At 46.6% G+C, this 15,074-nt stretch overlaps 1 protein-coding gene across 1 annotated transcript in view; it reads left to right on the top strand.

Annotated features, from left to right (window-relative positions):
• Nucleotides 1-15,074, top strand: part of CCDC64 (coiled-coil domain containing 64) — an 80,891-nt gene that overhangs the window by 62,529 nt on the left and 3,288 nt on the right. The window contains exons 6-7 of the mRNA XM_012650163.1: nt 469-687; nt 9,869-9,999. Of these exons, the coding sequence (XP_012505617.1) occupies nt 469-687; nt 9,869-9,999 (350 nt within the window). The remainder of the gene's footprint in view (nt 1-468; nt 688-9,868; nt 10,000-15,074) is intronic.

Here is a 15,074-nt window from a genome sequence, read left to right on the forward strand (position 1 = left end):
GAGCCAAGTCCCACTCATTGTCTCCCCATTGCCTCTTAGGAAATGCTTGCTGAATAACAATCAGCCTCATACCTTTTGTATTGGCAGAGTTCTGGAATATTCACGATCCATGCTTTCCATCTAAATGGCTTCTCTTCCCACTTTTCATAATACCCAGAACCACTCGTTCCCTTGTCCATTCCCTGATTCCCACCAAAGTTATTGATTATATAAAGAAGTGCTTTCTGTGGCCAATGGGAAAAGCTAGAGAGCAGGGACGTAAGAACTGGGCATCTGTGTAGATGGACTGGACCCAGAATAGATATGGTTATTTCTTGGAACAGATGATCTAAAAAAACAGAACACTAGAACTTTCTCCTAGAACTGACGTCTCGTGTATCAGTATTTTGGGATAAGGTACTAGAAGAAGATGGCCAGGTGGCAGTCTTCTTTAGAGTCCATAATCAAGAATAATTCTCTGTGGAACAGCTGAGACTGCAGCTCTGGGAAGCCTACTGCCAGGTTCGCTATCTCTGCTCACACCTTCGAGGGAACGACAGTGCTGACTCAGCTGTCTCCACGGACTCCTCAATGGATGAATCTTCAGAAACTTCATCTGCCAAGGATGTGCCAGCCGGCAGCTTGCGCACTGCCCTCAACGAGCTCAAGAGACTGATACAGAGCATTGTGGACGGCATGGAGCCCACGGTAAGAGGCCAGTCTGAGAAGGCCCTGACCCCACGGGCTCTGGCTAGTGGGAGATTGGAACCTAGCACAGAAGGTGAGGTTAACCGCGGAACCCTATAAAACATCTGCAAGAATGTCTTCTGAGCCCTTACTGTTTGAGAGCACTGACTCCTGGCGATCAAGCAGAGGGACTGAATGAGTGTCAGGGAAGGGAAGGTTCCAAAGTCGGCTTCCCGCACACACCCGGTACAGGTGGAGCCTTTTGTCCAGACAGTGATGTACGCCTCAAATTTAAGGGCTTTCCTTGGAAACTTTGAATCTAGAAGTTTGTATGTAGGTAAAAACTGCAAGTTACTATTCTGTCACCCTTTGATCCTACTGGTGGGGTTAGCTATGAGTAGGTAAACTTAAAAGATCTAAAGTTAATAAGTAAGCATAGAAAGTTGGGAAGATCAACTCCAAGGCCCTTTAGAATTCCAGATGTGGCCCACCTGTGGAGGAGAGGGATGTTCCTGTGGGCATCCTAGGCAGACCGGCTTTCTTCCAGCGGCACTGCAGATTTCTCCCTGACTTACCCTCCACACGCACTCCCAGCTCTCAGGCTATTATTTGCCTTCAGGTTTCATCCTCCTACAGAGTAGTTGTATCTTCCTACCTATGTTGGATAAAGTCAGATGAAGGGTGCTGCTTCCATCTGACCACGCTGTATTGATTTGTGGGATGTGTTGTAGTAAAGGCCAGGTTATCGCAGAGAAAGGAGCTGTCAGAGCGTGCTGTGCTGTTCACACCACATGGCTTCCTTCCCCTGAAGCCTGAAACAAAAATGAACATCTAGTTATTACGTGCAGAAATTGAGCAAGAGCATTCTCTTCCTCAGCCCTTCTTTCTTCTCCACTTGTTTCTCCTCTCCTTTCTTTTCTCCCTCCTCGGTCACTGCTACTGTCTGTCTCCCAGCATCTCTCCCTTCTCCCCCACTAATGATCTCTCCCCCTGTCTCTCTCCACCTTCACCGTCTCTGGCGCTCTCTCTTTTGCTGTCAGAGCTCCCGGAAACTTGATGATGACTCCTTAGAAGAACAGATAAGGCAGACCAGTGAGGACTCGCGAGCACTAAGGGAGCTCATGGAAGGAGAGAGGGGCAAACTGAGGCAAAGCCTAGAAGAGCTGCAGCGACTCCACAGTCAGGTGAGCACCCCCATCTCCAGTGCAGCACGGGGGTGTGCATGTATTCCTCGGCACTCTCGGGACCCTCGTGCGTTTCTCTCCCACTTCGATCTGAGACGCACCTCTCCCCATCACATCTTCAGGCGACAGTGACCTGAAGTTGAGGTAAGCTGGATGTCTTCAAGAAAAGAAACCAGTCCTGCAGTTTAGGCCAAAGTAAAATTGGCAGGGATAAGAATAGCTGGTCCTTGATTTCCTCCAGTGACATGCTGCCTTCTACAGAGCCAGAAGTTAGTCTGACTGGTGGATGCTGACAGTTTAAAGTGCCACAGCCCTCAGGCTGTTTTTCCAGCAGCTTCTGGGCAAGGAAGTTTGCAGACCACGAAACAATTGATCTTTACAGAACTATTCCCTCTTTTTAAGTGCTATCGCCTCTGTCAGCTTGCTTTTTAGCTTTGGAAGAACTTACTCCTACCCTCACTGTTACTTTCCTGTTTGATCGTGATTTCATGTCTCTTGAGAACATTGGAGGACGTTTATATTCTGATCTGAAAAATTTTAAAGGACTTGGGTGCAGCCCCAACCTAGGAGCTTCTAAAACCTATCCTAGGAGATAAATAAAGCCCTTCCTTTTGACTGTAGTTATGTGTAAAGATTCCGTCCTCCTTGGGAGTAGGGTAGGGGCTGGAGCAACACCAGACAAGTAGCACTTAAACCCTGTGCCCTCAGCCTGGCCTTGCCTTTCCTTGCCCAAAGCTTTTCATCCCTTCCTGCTGCATGAGATTTCTGCAAGATAGAATTGAAGCCTGGCTATCACTCAGTCAGTATTTCTTACATTTAAAATGCCTTTATAGAAAGAAACTCCTATCTTTTTTGTATCATCTTATTAGTGTTCCTCATATTATTTTCTTGGAAAATATTGAGATACTCACATACAGCCATCATTGTGCTATTTTTGCTGTGAGTGGCCAGATAACAAGGACAGAAAGACACTGTTTAAAGTTGTGGCTTGCTCCTAGCTGAACCCTGGGGAGTGGGCTTGAGCAGCCAGAGATGTTCTCCAGCCTAAAACCTCAGATCCTCAAGTGGTCGCTGGCCAGGGAGAGGTTCAGGCTTAGGGAAGGATCTTCCATACTAGAAGAATAAAATGCAACAGAAAGTTGAATCTGAAAGTTCTTTGGATTAATAAAAACTTTATTTATTTGTAAGCCTATTTAAATTTCTGTGGAGTGCTTCCTGCTTATCAGCTCTTTGACATTGAGTGATTTTTTTGTTTGGGGTTTTTTTTTTTTTTTGCTTCTCAGAATTAGAAAACTAGAAAGTCACCAGAGGGCATTATTTCATTCAGAAACATAAGCAAAGTATAGGTTGCCAGAAGTCTGGCGTTGAAACTGTTTAGGAAGCCATCTCCACCAGTGAATTTTCCTTAGAAGTTCAGCTGATAACTGGTTTAGACCAATTCCTGTGGATTCCCTTTCAAATAGTTCAAGCAGATGGTCGCACCCACATCCCACATGGCGTAGAGAATCAGGCTTCTCCTGTAGGTCATTTCTTCACAAATGCTCAAAGCAGAAAACCTCTCAGCCACACTGCGCCCACCGAAACTGCCCCATGGTAGTAACGCTGACATCCCGAGGCAGTGGGTGGGATGCAGATTGAGTTCCAGAATGACTGTGGAAATTGCAGCCATCACAGCAGGCGTGACGTTCCTCACGCGAGGTTAATTCAGCATCTGCTGACACCCACTATGTGCTTGGCACTACACTAGACCCTGAGGGACACAAAGGAAGATGTGTGGGGCCCCTGTACTCCAGGACCTCACAGTGTCATGAGGGCAGTCAGAGCCATCTCTGGAGCCTTTTGGGGGCAGGGCCCAGACGAGGTTAGGTGGGACCAAGATTCCAGCAGACAGCTCCCAGACCAGGCTCAAACCTCATCTGATGAGTGACCCAGCCTCTGAGCCTGCTGCCATCCCACTTGAGGGGGCTCTTTTCTCTCCTGGAAACTTGGCCCAGAGGTCAGAGGTGGGGAGCAGCACCAGCCTTGCAGAAGCCTATCCAAATTTTTAAATAGAAGAGGTTTAATTTGACTGGTAATTATCTGTTTGAGACAAAATCAGTAGCCACATTGACCTGATAACCAGTCTGCACCCATTATTGCGCTTTGAGAACGCAAGTCCCTCTTACCGTGTCATGCCCCTCCTGCCTGTGGCCAGGAACTGTCTCCTCCCCCATGCTCAACAGCCCACGTGTCCCACCCCTCACTTCTGGTGAGCACAACACAGATGCAAGGAAGCAGTGAGGGTCTTTGGTGATTAGTCTGTAGAATGTGAGAGCTAGTTATCTGGGAGGCCCCTCACCTGACTCTCAAACCAGTAACCCAAGTTGTAGGAGGCTCAGTGAGAAACACAGTCTTAGTTCTGTTGTTCGGATCCTTTGTGCTCAACTAGAGTGCATGCCAGTTACTCCGGAAGGGGCATGAAAACACAGGAGAGCAGGACAGGGAGCATGGAGGGCTTCACTAATCAAATCCGGGTGACTTCTCTGGAATGTCTCGCCATATTCCCTCTCCTCCCTCCATCCTCCTAAGTCCCTGTGCTATTTCAGACCCACAGCCCTTCACGCCCTGGCTGCGGTCACCACTTCCCAATTTATCTGCCTTCCCCCAGCCTACCCACCCTCACATGATTTGGATTGATCTTCCTGAAGCGTGACTTAAAAATGGGACACTCTTATGGGTTCTGGGTGGGTTCCCATTATCAAGTGACGGGAAGCCTCGAGCCTGTGGCCATCCAGCCTCCTTCCCTCTGGTTTCCCTCTTGCCCCGTTGCAGTAGTAGAACTGAACATGGGATATAAAAGGGCAGTGATGCATGCTCCCCATGCTTCCCGAATCTGGGACTTCTCATGACAGCTGTCAGCAATTAGGTCCTGACCTGAGGGCAGGAGAGGAGAGTGGAGTCTACAACCATGTGCCAGGCACTGTGCTGGGCCCTTGGGGTTATTTTGTTTGATCCTTACAACTTGGTGGTGGGGAATAGTTATTTTTATACCTGCTTTTTATGAAAAGTATGTGTGGCTCAGAGGGTAAGTCCCTTGTCACCTTTCCTAAGACACATGGCTGGTGGGCTCTAGCTTGACCAGGTTTTCCGGGCCAAATAGTTCTTCTGGAGTTTTATTTGGAGCATATGAAATACTGGCTTTTCTTGCCTAGCATATAATTTTACCTGTCCCTTACTGAGTTGGCAGAACACCTGACTAGTCCACAGCTGGCCCAAGGCCATGTCAAGGCTCATTTGGCCTGTGAAGGTCTGTCTGTCTCTGCCAGGTGCTTTCTGGCTCTTGAGTTCTGGCCTGCCTAGCTGCAGAACCTGCTGGTAAATAGGGTAAGGCTGGGCTTCTTGCCTGGTGCCTTGTCTGCCTCAGGGCTGGGTGCATGTTCGTGTAGCTGCTCTGTGGGTGTTCCAGCCTGTGCTTCCCTCAGGCTTCTGACCCTGCTCGCCCAGCTGTCCCCACTGGGAAAGCTGATGTTTTGGGCTATTCTCACACAGATCACCAGGCCCTGACCCCCAGGCTGCATAGTACCAATAAGGATTCAGGTCTGTGGCCTGTTAGGAACTGGGCCGCACTGTGTCATCCATAGAGAAATGCTGGGTAGCCAAAAAATGTCACCTGAATTAAACAGTGTTTTGCAGGATGTGATTAAAATTATCAACCATGTTAAAGTACATGTCCTTAACTCACGTGGGTTTGCTCAGCTCTGTGAGGAGATGGACGCAGAGCACACACATCTTCTCTTGTATATGTGAGTGACAGGCAAGTGAAGCTTTATCTATATTTACAGCTGCTCCCCATTGCTTATATCACCACCTCAGCGCCACCTCCTGCCAGATCATGGGTGGCATTAGATTCTCATAGGAGCGAGAACCCTACTGTAAACTGCGAATGCGAGGGATCTAGTTTTCGCACTCCTTATGAGAACATAACACCTGATGATCTGAGGTGGAGCTGAGCAGTGATGCTGGTGCTGGGGAGCAGCTGTAAATACAGACAATCGTTAGCAGAGAGGTCTGACTGCACAGGGACCATAATAAATCAATTACTTGCAGACTCATATCAAAACCCTCTCAGTGAGTGGCAAGTGACAGTTAAGCTGCATCTGGTGACAGGCTTTATAGTGGCAAGTGAGTTGATATACTTCAATGATACAGCTGCATCTGGTGGCAGGCTTTAAGTCAGAATCCAACACTTATTTTAATCTGCATGTGGCCCACCCATTATTTTATTTACCACTTCCCTCCATGCCTCTTTCCTGCACTGAGCACTTGTCTCAGTCACAGTTTTGGTAAACCCACAAGCTCATAACCCTAGCAAAAATGAGTGAAAAACAAATGTCGCTGGGGAGCTTCTTTGAAAAGGGGGAAAGACCCAATGATGAGACAGCAGAAGACGCTGAGACTGCCAACAAAGTGAAAGCTGCATTTAAAAGAAAATACCAAGAGTCCTACTTAAATTGCGGGTTCATTACAACAGGTGATTCACATTCTCCAAGCCCACTTTGTATAATATGTGGTGACCAGCTATCCAATGAAGCCATGGAAACTTCAAAACTGCTTCGCCACATGGAGACCGAACACCGTGCATTAAAAGACAAGCCTGTGGAGTTTTTCTAAAGAAAAAAACGTGAACACAAAGAACAGAAGCAATGATTGAAGGCCACCACTTCATCCACTGTGTCTGCACTGAGAGCATCATTCTTAGCAGCTACCCGTATTGTTAAAGCTTTACTATTGGTGAAGAGTTGATCTGCTTGCCACTAAGAACATTTTCTGTGAACTTTTAGGAGAGGCTGCAGTTCAAAACGTGGCACATGTTCCTCTTTTGGCTAGAACCATAACTAGATGAATTGATGAAACAGCAGAGAGTATTGAGGCACAATTGTCAGGATTAATGAGTCACCATGGTACGCAATCCAGGTTGACAATGTTGACAAGGAAACAATGCTTGTTTTTGTGCTATATATTTTTCAGGAGGCTGTGCATGAGGATATGTTGTGTGCATTTTTGTTGCCAGCCAACACCGCAGCTGCAGAACTATTCAAGTCTTCGAATGATTACATATCAGGAAAACTGAATTGGTCCTTTTGTGTCAGTATATGCACAGACAGAGTGGCTGCCATGACTGGTCCACTTTCTGGTTTCACTACTTGGGTCAAGGATGTTGCTTCTGAATGTGAGTCTACGCACTGTGTGATCCACAGAGAAGTGCTGGCTAGCCAAAAGACATCACCTGAATTAAACAACGTTTTACAGGATATGGTTAAAATTATCAGCCACATGAAAGCATATCCCCTTAACTCACGTCTGTTCACTCAGCTCTGTGAGGAGATGGACGCAGAGCACACACGTCTTCTCTTCTCTTACACACAGAAGTGAGATGGCTTTCTTAAGGTAGATCACTGGCCAGAATTTTTGAGTTATGAGAACTGCTCCAGAGATTTCTTTTAGAAAAAGTCACCACTGGCTATACACTTCAGTGACACAGAATGGGTTGCAAAACTTGATTGTGTGATATATTCAACCTGCTCAGCAAACTCAATCTGTCACTTCAGGGGAGAAGGACGACTGTGTTTAAGTCTGCAGACAGAGTGGCTACATTCAAAGCCAAACTGGAATTATGGGGGTGACAAGTGAACATTGGGATTTTTGACATGTTTCAGGCATTAGCAGAGATTTTTAAAGAGACTGAACCAGGGCCTCCTTTCTCCCAGCTGGTGCATGATCACCTGTCTCAGCTTTCAAAAGAGGTTGAACATTACTTTCCAACCACAGAAGACCCCTGAACTGTGAAGGAATGGATCTGCGACTCATCTGTGAATAAGCCAGGTGAATCGACTTTGTCCATGCTAGAAGAGGATCAACTGTGTGAGATCACAAATGACAGTGCCCTGAAAAGTATGTTTGAGACAACTTCAAATCTCCATACATTCTGGATGAAAGTCAAGGTGGAATATCCTGAGGTTTCCACAAAAGCACTGAAAAGCCTGCTTCATTTCCAACATCCTGTCTTTGTGGAGCAGGGTTTTCTGCAGTGACAGCAACCAAAACAAGATTACAGAGTAGACTGGACATAAGCAACACACTTCGGGTGTTACTGTCTCCCATCACCCCAGATGGGACTGTCTAGTTGCAGGAAAACAAGCTCAGGGCTCCCACTGATTCTGCATTACGGTGAGTCATATGATTATTTCATTATGTTACAATGTAATAATAATAATAGAAATAAAGTTCACAATAAATGTAATGCGCTTGAATCATCCCGAAATCATACCCCACCCCCCCATCCATGGAAAAGTTGTCTTTCTTAAAGTTGGTCCCTGGTGCCAAAAAGGTTGAGGAGGTGGCTTCTGAATGTTCTCAATGTGAGTCTACACACTGTTGTGTCATCCATAGAGAAATGCTGGCTGCCCTGCCAGACTCCAAAGAGTCCAAAATCCATTGTTCATAACAGTAACAAATTGTCCTTCTATCCCTCTTCATGTGGGGTGTCATCTGAAGTATCTCCAGGGAAGCTTGGTTTCAGCCTTAGTCCTGTGGCCTGTGCTCAGCTCCATTCTACCTGAAGATGATTAGACCTGGAGCTTGAAGAGCAGAGTATACTGAAAGGTGGCATCTGTGCCCTTGTGGGAGGGAGGCAGACAGACCTCTGTGGATGGATCCTCCCTCGGAAGAATGTCAGTGTGTGTGTAACAATTCACAGGAGGGCAGGGTCAGGCATCCTGACTCATGTCTGATCCTATCAGCTGAGAAGAGGTTCCCACCCTTCCAGTATTCAACAAATATTTATCAGAAGCTCTACCAGGCGAGTTTCTGGTTGCAAACCACAGAAATATGCTCTGCTTAACTTAAGCAGAAAGAGAATTATTGGAATTAAATCTGATAGCTTGTAAGAATGAACAGGAAGGTAGGAGAACTTGGCTCCAAAACAGGAAGTAGCCATGGGAAGGGGACAACAGAAACAGTCTCCTGCCCTTGTAAATATTTAATAATTCCCTACTCACCTATGGCTTTGCTATACTCCCTGAAGAGCCTCAGTCTCAGGTGGGGGTGGGAGGTGACTAAAAAGTTGAGGTCACTCACTCAGGCCCAGGAAATGTCTTTCCCCTGTTGGCTTCCTTAGTGGGAGGTAATGCCCTGTGTCCCACCAAGACTCAAACAACCGGGAGTGCCCCCAAAATAGGAAGAGATTTTGGATGATGACTAGCCAAAAAATGGTAATTGTCCACTGCACAAGTGTTTTAGGATTAAGCACTGCACACAGGCTCTGGGATGCACAGATGGATACGACACGGTTCTTGCCACCACCGAGATCATGGTGTGTACACAGGGCTACTGTACTGAGGGGTGGATACGCTGTGGTCACTGATGGAGCCGCTAAGAGAGGGGCCTCATGCCAAAGGATGACTCCCAGGTTGAGCGTGACGGCCTGAGTGGGCTGTGCTGACCTTCGCTAAGGCATGGACCACGTTTGAAGTGAAAAGATGATAACGTCATTTAGGTATCTAAATTCCCTGTGGCTCTGACCTGGGGAGCTGTGCCAGGTCTCAGGCTATTGATAGCAGCGTTCCATGTTGAGTGGAAGATGGCTGGAAACAAGACTGGAGTCCTTATCCCCTAAAAATGTTTCAGAGCTCAGATGCATTTATGGTCTTTTCTCATTAGTTACCTGGAGTGCCTTGAGCTGAAGGAGGTGGTGTGGTATGCTGAGTACAAAGGGGATCTAGTCCTCGGCTGCAGGACCAGAGCTGAACTTTGCCTCACCCCCTTGCCGCTGAGCTTGAGCCTAGCATGTGGCATCCTGTCTTCAGGAGAGATGGGCCCTCTCTCAGATCAGGACTGCAGTGGAACACTGGCCTGCACGCTGCACGGGAACCCTGTGCCTGCCTAGGGTTTCTTTGTTTCTTTTTCCGTCTTGGAAGGAAACCACCACAGGCCAGTAGCAGTGGTATCATCACGTTCCTCCTCCTTTGTTCTCCTGTTAGGTGACACTGCTGAGTGTGGAGATGACTGCACTCAAAGAGGAGAGAGACCGACTCAGAGTGACATCTGAGGACAAGGAGCCAAAGGAGCAGCTTCAGAAGGCCATCAGGGACCGGGACGAAGCCATTGCAAAGTGAGTGGGGATGGCTTAATTTTATTTTTAAAATAAAATTGAATATATGCTAAATTTTTAAAATTAAATCATATAGAAGAATACAAAGGTAAAAGAGTTTCCCCACTACCTGCCCATACCCCCAGTCCTATTCTCCCCAGATAGACACCTCTGTTGACAGTTGGGTATGCATTTTCTGCAGATCTTTTTCCTATGTGTATATAGGTGTATATACAATCTAGTAGTTCCATGTTTTTTTAAACATCAATGGGATGTGTCTTTTTTTCCACTTATATCTTAGAGAGCTTTCCAATTTCATATATATCTACCTCATGTTTTTTATTTTTAGCTTTTTGATTTTTTAATTACTTTTTTATTATGGACATTTTCAAGCATATGCAAAAATAGAAAACACGAGATGAATCCCTCTCTAACCACCTCTCAGGCTCAACACTAATCAACATATGGCCAATGTTCTTTCATCTATATCCTTACCCACTTCCTCCACCTCCCCATTGGATTATGTTAAAACAGATCACATGATGTAGTGTCATCGCATCCGTAAACACTTTGGTATGTATCTCTACCAGGAAAAAACTTTTTTAAAAAAAACATACAACCACAATACAGGTTTCACACTTGAAAAAACCAATAATTTCTCGATAACATCGGGTATCCAGTCAATGCTGGAATTTCCTCAGTGATCCCATAAATATCTTTTTATTGATTAAAATCCATTTTAAATGATCAGAATCAGACTCCAAAGTCCACATATTCTATTTAATTGATATATGTCCTAAAAGTCTGTAACACTTTTGTTCCTTTTTTCTTTTTCATACTGCATTTATTTGTTGAAGAAATTGGATCATTTGTCTCAGAGTTTTACTACATTCTGGGTTTAATTGCAACCCATCGTGTCATTTAACATTTTCCTTGTCCTCTATATTTCTGATAAAGTATGTCATTTTTTAAATAATGTTTTGGGTTTTTATTAACACGTAAGAGATATATAAATGCATTCTGTTACATACAGAAAATCAGGAAGTACATAGGCAAAAACCACCTTTACCCATTCCCCATCCCCGTGAATTATTTAACTTGCACTCATCCAGCCCCTATTCACTGAGCAAGAGGAGATAAAACTTACCAAAAAAGCATCTGCTTTTCAGCCACTTACAACACATTAATGGCAACATTTGTACATCACTTTACTGTTTACAAAAAACTTTCATCCTTTAATCCTCCCAACCACAGTAAGAAGTAAACATTTTTCATCCCAATTTTACAGATGAGGAAACTGAGAAATACTTTCCAAGGTCACAGGCAGTTGTGGCCTCCACCTCAGTCCTCCTGGCTCCTATCTTTCCAATATCCTTTCCCCTCTGCCACACTGCTGCTTGTTAGGAAGCTAAAATAAGCTTTTTTGAAACGATTTATAAATAAGATACCATATGCCTTTCTGAAAAATAATATGACATACATTTTAATTTCTGCCTTTAAAATTCCTCACACCCTAACTTTCTCCCCTTCTCACCTCCACACACACATTTCCCCTCTCTTCTGTTCTTTTGAATCATTTTCATTATCTCCATTTCCGTTTTACTTTTGGATCCCCTTTTCTATCTGGTCAGAACCTCATCAGGTTGTCTGTCAATTTCTGGTTCATTTTAGGAATTATTCTTGGCGGCTCACATACCTGTGTATCTTTGCCCCTGGATTCCCGGTACATTTAGTTAGTGGATGTTTGAGTAGCAGTGTGATAGGAAGGGGAGGGGGCGTACTTTTATGAATAACAAAGGGTGAACTTGTGTGATACAGTTAGGGAATAAAATGGTAAAATTAAGATGTTAATTGTGGAAGCCTAGGCCGGGCGCGGTGGCTCACGCCTGTAATCCTAGCACTCTGGGAGGCCAAGGTGAGAGGATTGCTTGAGCTCAGGAGTTCGAGACCAGCCTGAGCAAGAGCGAGACCCCATCTCTACTAAAATAGAAAGAAATTAGCCAAACAACTAAAAATAGAAAAAATTAGCCGGGCACAGTGGCGTGCGCCTGTAGTCCCAGCTACTCCGGAGGCTGAGGCAGGAGGATCGCTTGAGCCCAGGAGTTTGAGGTTGCTGTGAGCTACGCTGACTCCGCGGCACTCTAGCCCAGGCAAGAGAGCGAGACTCTGTCTCATAAAAAAAAAAAAAATTGTGGAAGCCTATTGGGGATAAAAAGCAGAATAAAGTTACAAGGACACTGGTTGGTCACCTCCTCTCAGCTGGACAAGCAGAAGACAGCAGATGAGGCCGAACACTAAGATTAGACCAGGCAGCGCATGGTGGCTCACACCTGTAATCCCAGCACTTTGGGAGGCCAAGGCAGGAGGATCACTTGAGGCCAGGAGTTCAAGACCAGCCTGGGCAACACAGACCCCATCTCTACAAGAAATTTAAAGCTTAGTGGGTGTGGTGGTGTGCGCCTGTAGTCCCAGCTACTTTGAAGGCTAGGGTTGGGAATATCACGTGAGTCCAGAAGTTTGAGGTTGCTATGATCACGCCACTGTGCTCCAACCTGGGCAGCAGAGCAAGATCCTGTCTCTTCAAAAAAAAAAAATAGGACTATAATCTGTCATTAGGATGGAAGGTGGGAGATAGAGCCAGAGGCAGTGTCACAGTACAGGAAGGAAAAAGAAAAAAGTTGTCCAGTCCCCTTCTCTTAAGAAAGAAAAGTAAAACCTAGCTCTGCCACTTGGGTGAGAGAGGAGGCTACCAAATCTCCATGAGGCTACCAAATCTCCATGAAACTATGCATGCCCTTGGCTGCCATCAGAGGAGGCTCAGCTAATACCCTGGAGTCTGACTCATCATTTTGTAACTTCTGCCTGCCAGGAAGCTCCCAGTGAGAATTCTGGAATGAGGGCCCTGTCTTTCCTGGACCCCTACAGAACAGGGCTGGATGAGGAAGAAGGCTGTTGGATCTCTCCAGGAGGATAGTTCTTTTTCTACCCCTTAGAAGTGAAATTTTTGGTATCTAAGAATTGAGACAACAGACCTAAGCAATCACTTAAAGAGGGAACCACACCCACAGTTGTATAGGATGTTGGTTTTACAAGATACTTCATATGCATCATCTCTATCCTGGCTGCGCTAGAATCATCTGGGGAGCTCCCCAATGCAAGGGCCTCCCCAGAACAGTGCAGTCTGAATCGTAGGGGTTGGGGCTACTTCTTTACCCCGTGATTCTAGGGTGAGAATCCCTACGAAAAATAACTTCCCTCTCTTCACTGGACTGCATGAAGCTTAAGGTTACCTTATCCTGTGCAATAGATGTCAGGAAAGTTAACAATTTTATCTCCTTGCAGGGAAAAGACCTTCTGTAAAAACAAAAAAATTGGGGGCTAGCACTCTGCCTTAGAAAAACAAGTCAGTTACTGGTGGTGTCATTTAAAAAACGAATTCTTCTACCTCGTGGAAATATTCCTTTTTTAAAAATACGATTAACATATTGACCAGCGACTTCCGTAGCTGTGCGTTCCCGGTGTGGGGTCCTCAGTCCGCGAGCGTCCCGACGGTGCAGCGCGCGGCCGAGACTTTGCAGGCAGGAAGCGCACGGCACGGCGGGCTGGCGCGGCGTTAGTCAGCACATTCCGGGGCTCCGGCTGCTCGTGGCGCCGCCTGCCGGAGACGGAGACGGAGACGCCGGAAGCTCATGAAGCCGTAGCCTCCACGGGGCGCCAGGGGTTGGTTCTGAGGTTCCCGGACCGCGGGCGGGCGTCCATGGCAACCAGCGCCACGCGAGTGTTTCCGCTGTTCGCTGCCAACCAATAGCAGCGGGCGTGACAGAGGCAGCCTGGGGCCCCGGAGCCCCAGCGCCCATTGGGCAGACTCGGTCCCGTCCCCGCCCCGCGCAGCCGCAGTGGGCGGGGCTGGCGCGGTGGCCGAGCTGTCTGGAGCGGCTCCTCTGGGGAAGGCGGGCGGGGCACCGTCTGGGGTGTCGGTGGGTGACTAATTGCTCAGTAGACCTGAGGCCAAAGAGGAAATGCTGGTCGTGGTGGCCTGGGCACTTTACAAATGGGGCCCACCTGCTTCTCTTTCCGGCTGAGCTCGGGTTAGTGCTGTCGCCTTCCAGAGCGAGGCTGGAGCTGGCGGCCTCTGCAGGTGGATCCTCTAGCTGTCCTTGGGCCGTGCACATTGGTCGCTGGCCCTGTGCAAGGAGGATGCTTTTGTTAGCTTTGCTGTTTCAAGTGCTTGGGGGAGCGGTTGATGAAGGCAAGGGCTGAACAATGCATGTTTCCACAGCTGGGCAACAGGGCTGCCTCTGCAAAGGGCACCCAAAGTGAGTCCCTTCCACAGCCCCAAAAATTAATCTTCTTTTACGTTGAATAGAAATTTGGGGAAAGGCAAACAAAGCAATACGTGAAACACACAAAATGTGAAAATGCAAAATGCAAAAGTAGGTGGGGGTAAGTTACCTATCGGACATCCTCACCCAGAAAAAACCAATAGACGTTTTTGTGTATGTCTTTCAACACAGGCAGTTTTTGTTTTACAAAGCTAGTGTCATCCTAGACCTTGCTTCCTGGTGCTTTTCTCTATATAGCAACACATTATGAACTGTCAGCACGTACCCTGCGTCATGGCTTTTACTGGGGACTGTATTCCACCATAGAATTAATTACCAGCTCTTTAACTGTTGGATATTCTGATTAGCTAAGCTGTGATGGGTGGCAATTTTTGCACACATCTGTATCGTCAGGACAGTTCCCTTAAGGGGGGATTTGCTAAAATAAAGGAGCCCTCTCTATACCAGCAGGACAAGTCCCCCTACCTTCTCCCATAGAGACTGGCCTCTGGGGAAGGATGAGTAGCTCCTTTGTGTTGTGTGAGGCCTTTGATCTTCTCTGGGTATCAGTCCTCACTTTGGTATCATCATCTTTCAACTACTTTTAACCTCTGTTTCTTCATCTGTGAGGTGGGGATGACAATCCTTTCACCTACAAGTTATGAATTTGAGAAAATGTATGTGAAAACATGTTGCAAACTAACCCTCTGCAAGCAACAGAGTTGCTGTTAGTTACTGTTGGGAGTTGGGGGTCGGAGCCTGTTTCCTCATCCT

The sequence above is a fragment of the Propithecus coquereli genome, unplaced genomic scaffold (assembly GCF_000956105.1).
Source record: "Propithecus coquereli isolate 6110/MARCELLA unplaced genomic scaffold, Pcoq_1.0 Scaffold314, whole genome shotgun sequence".
NCBI lineage: Eukaryota > Metazoa > Chordata > Mammalia > Primates > Indriidae > Propithecus > Propithecus coquereli.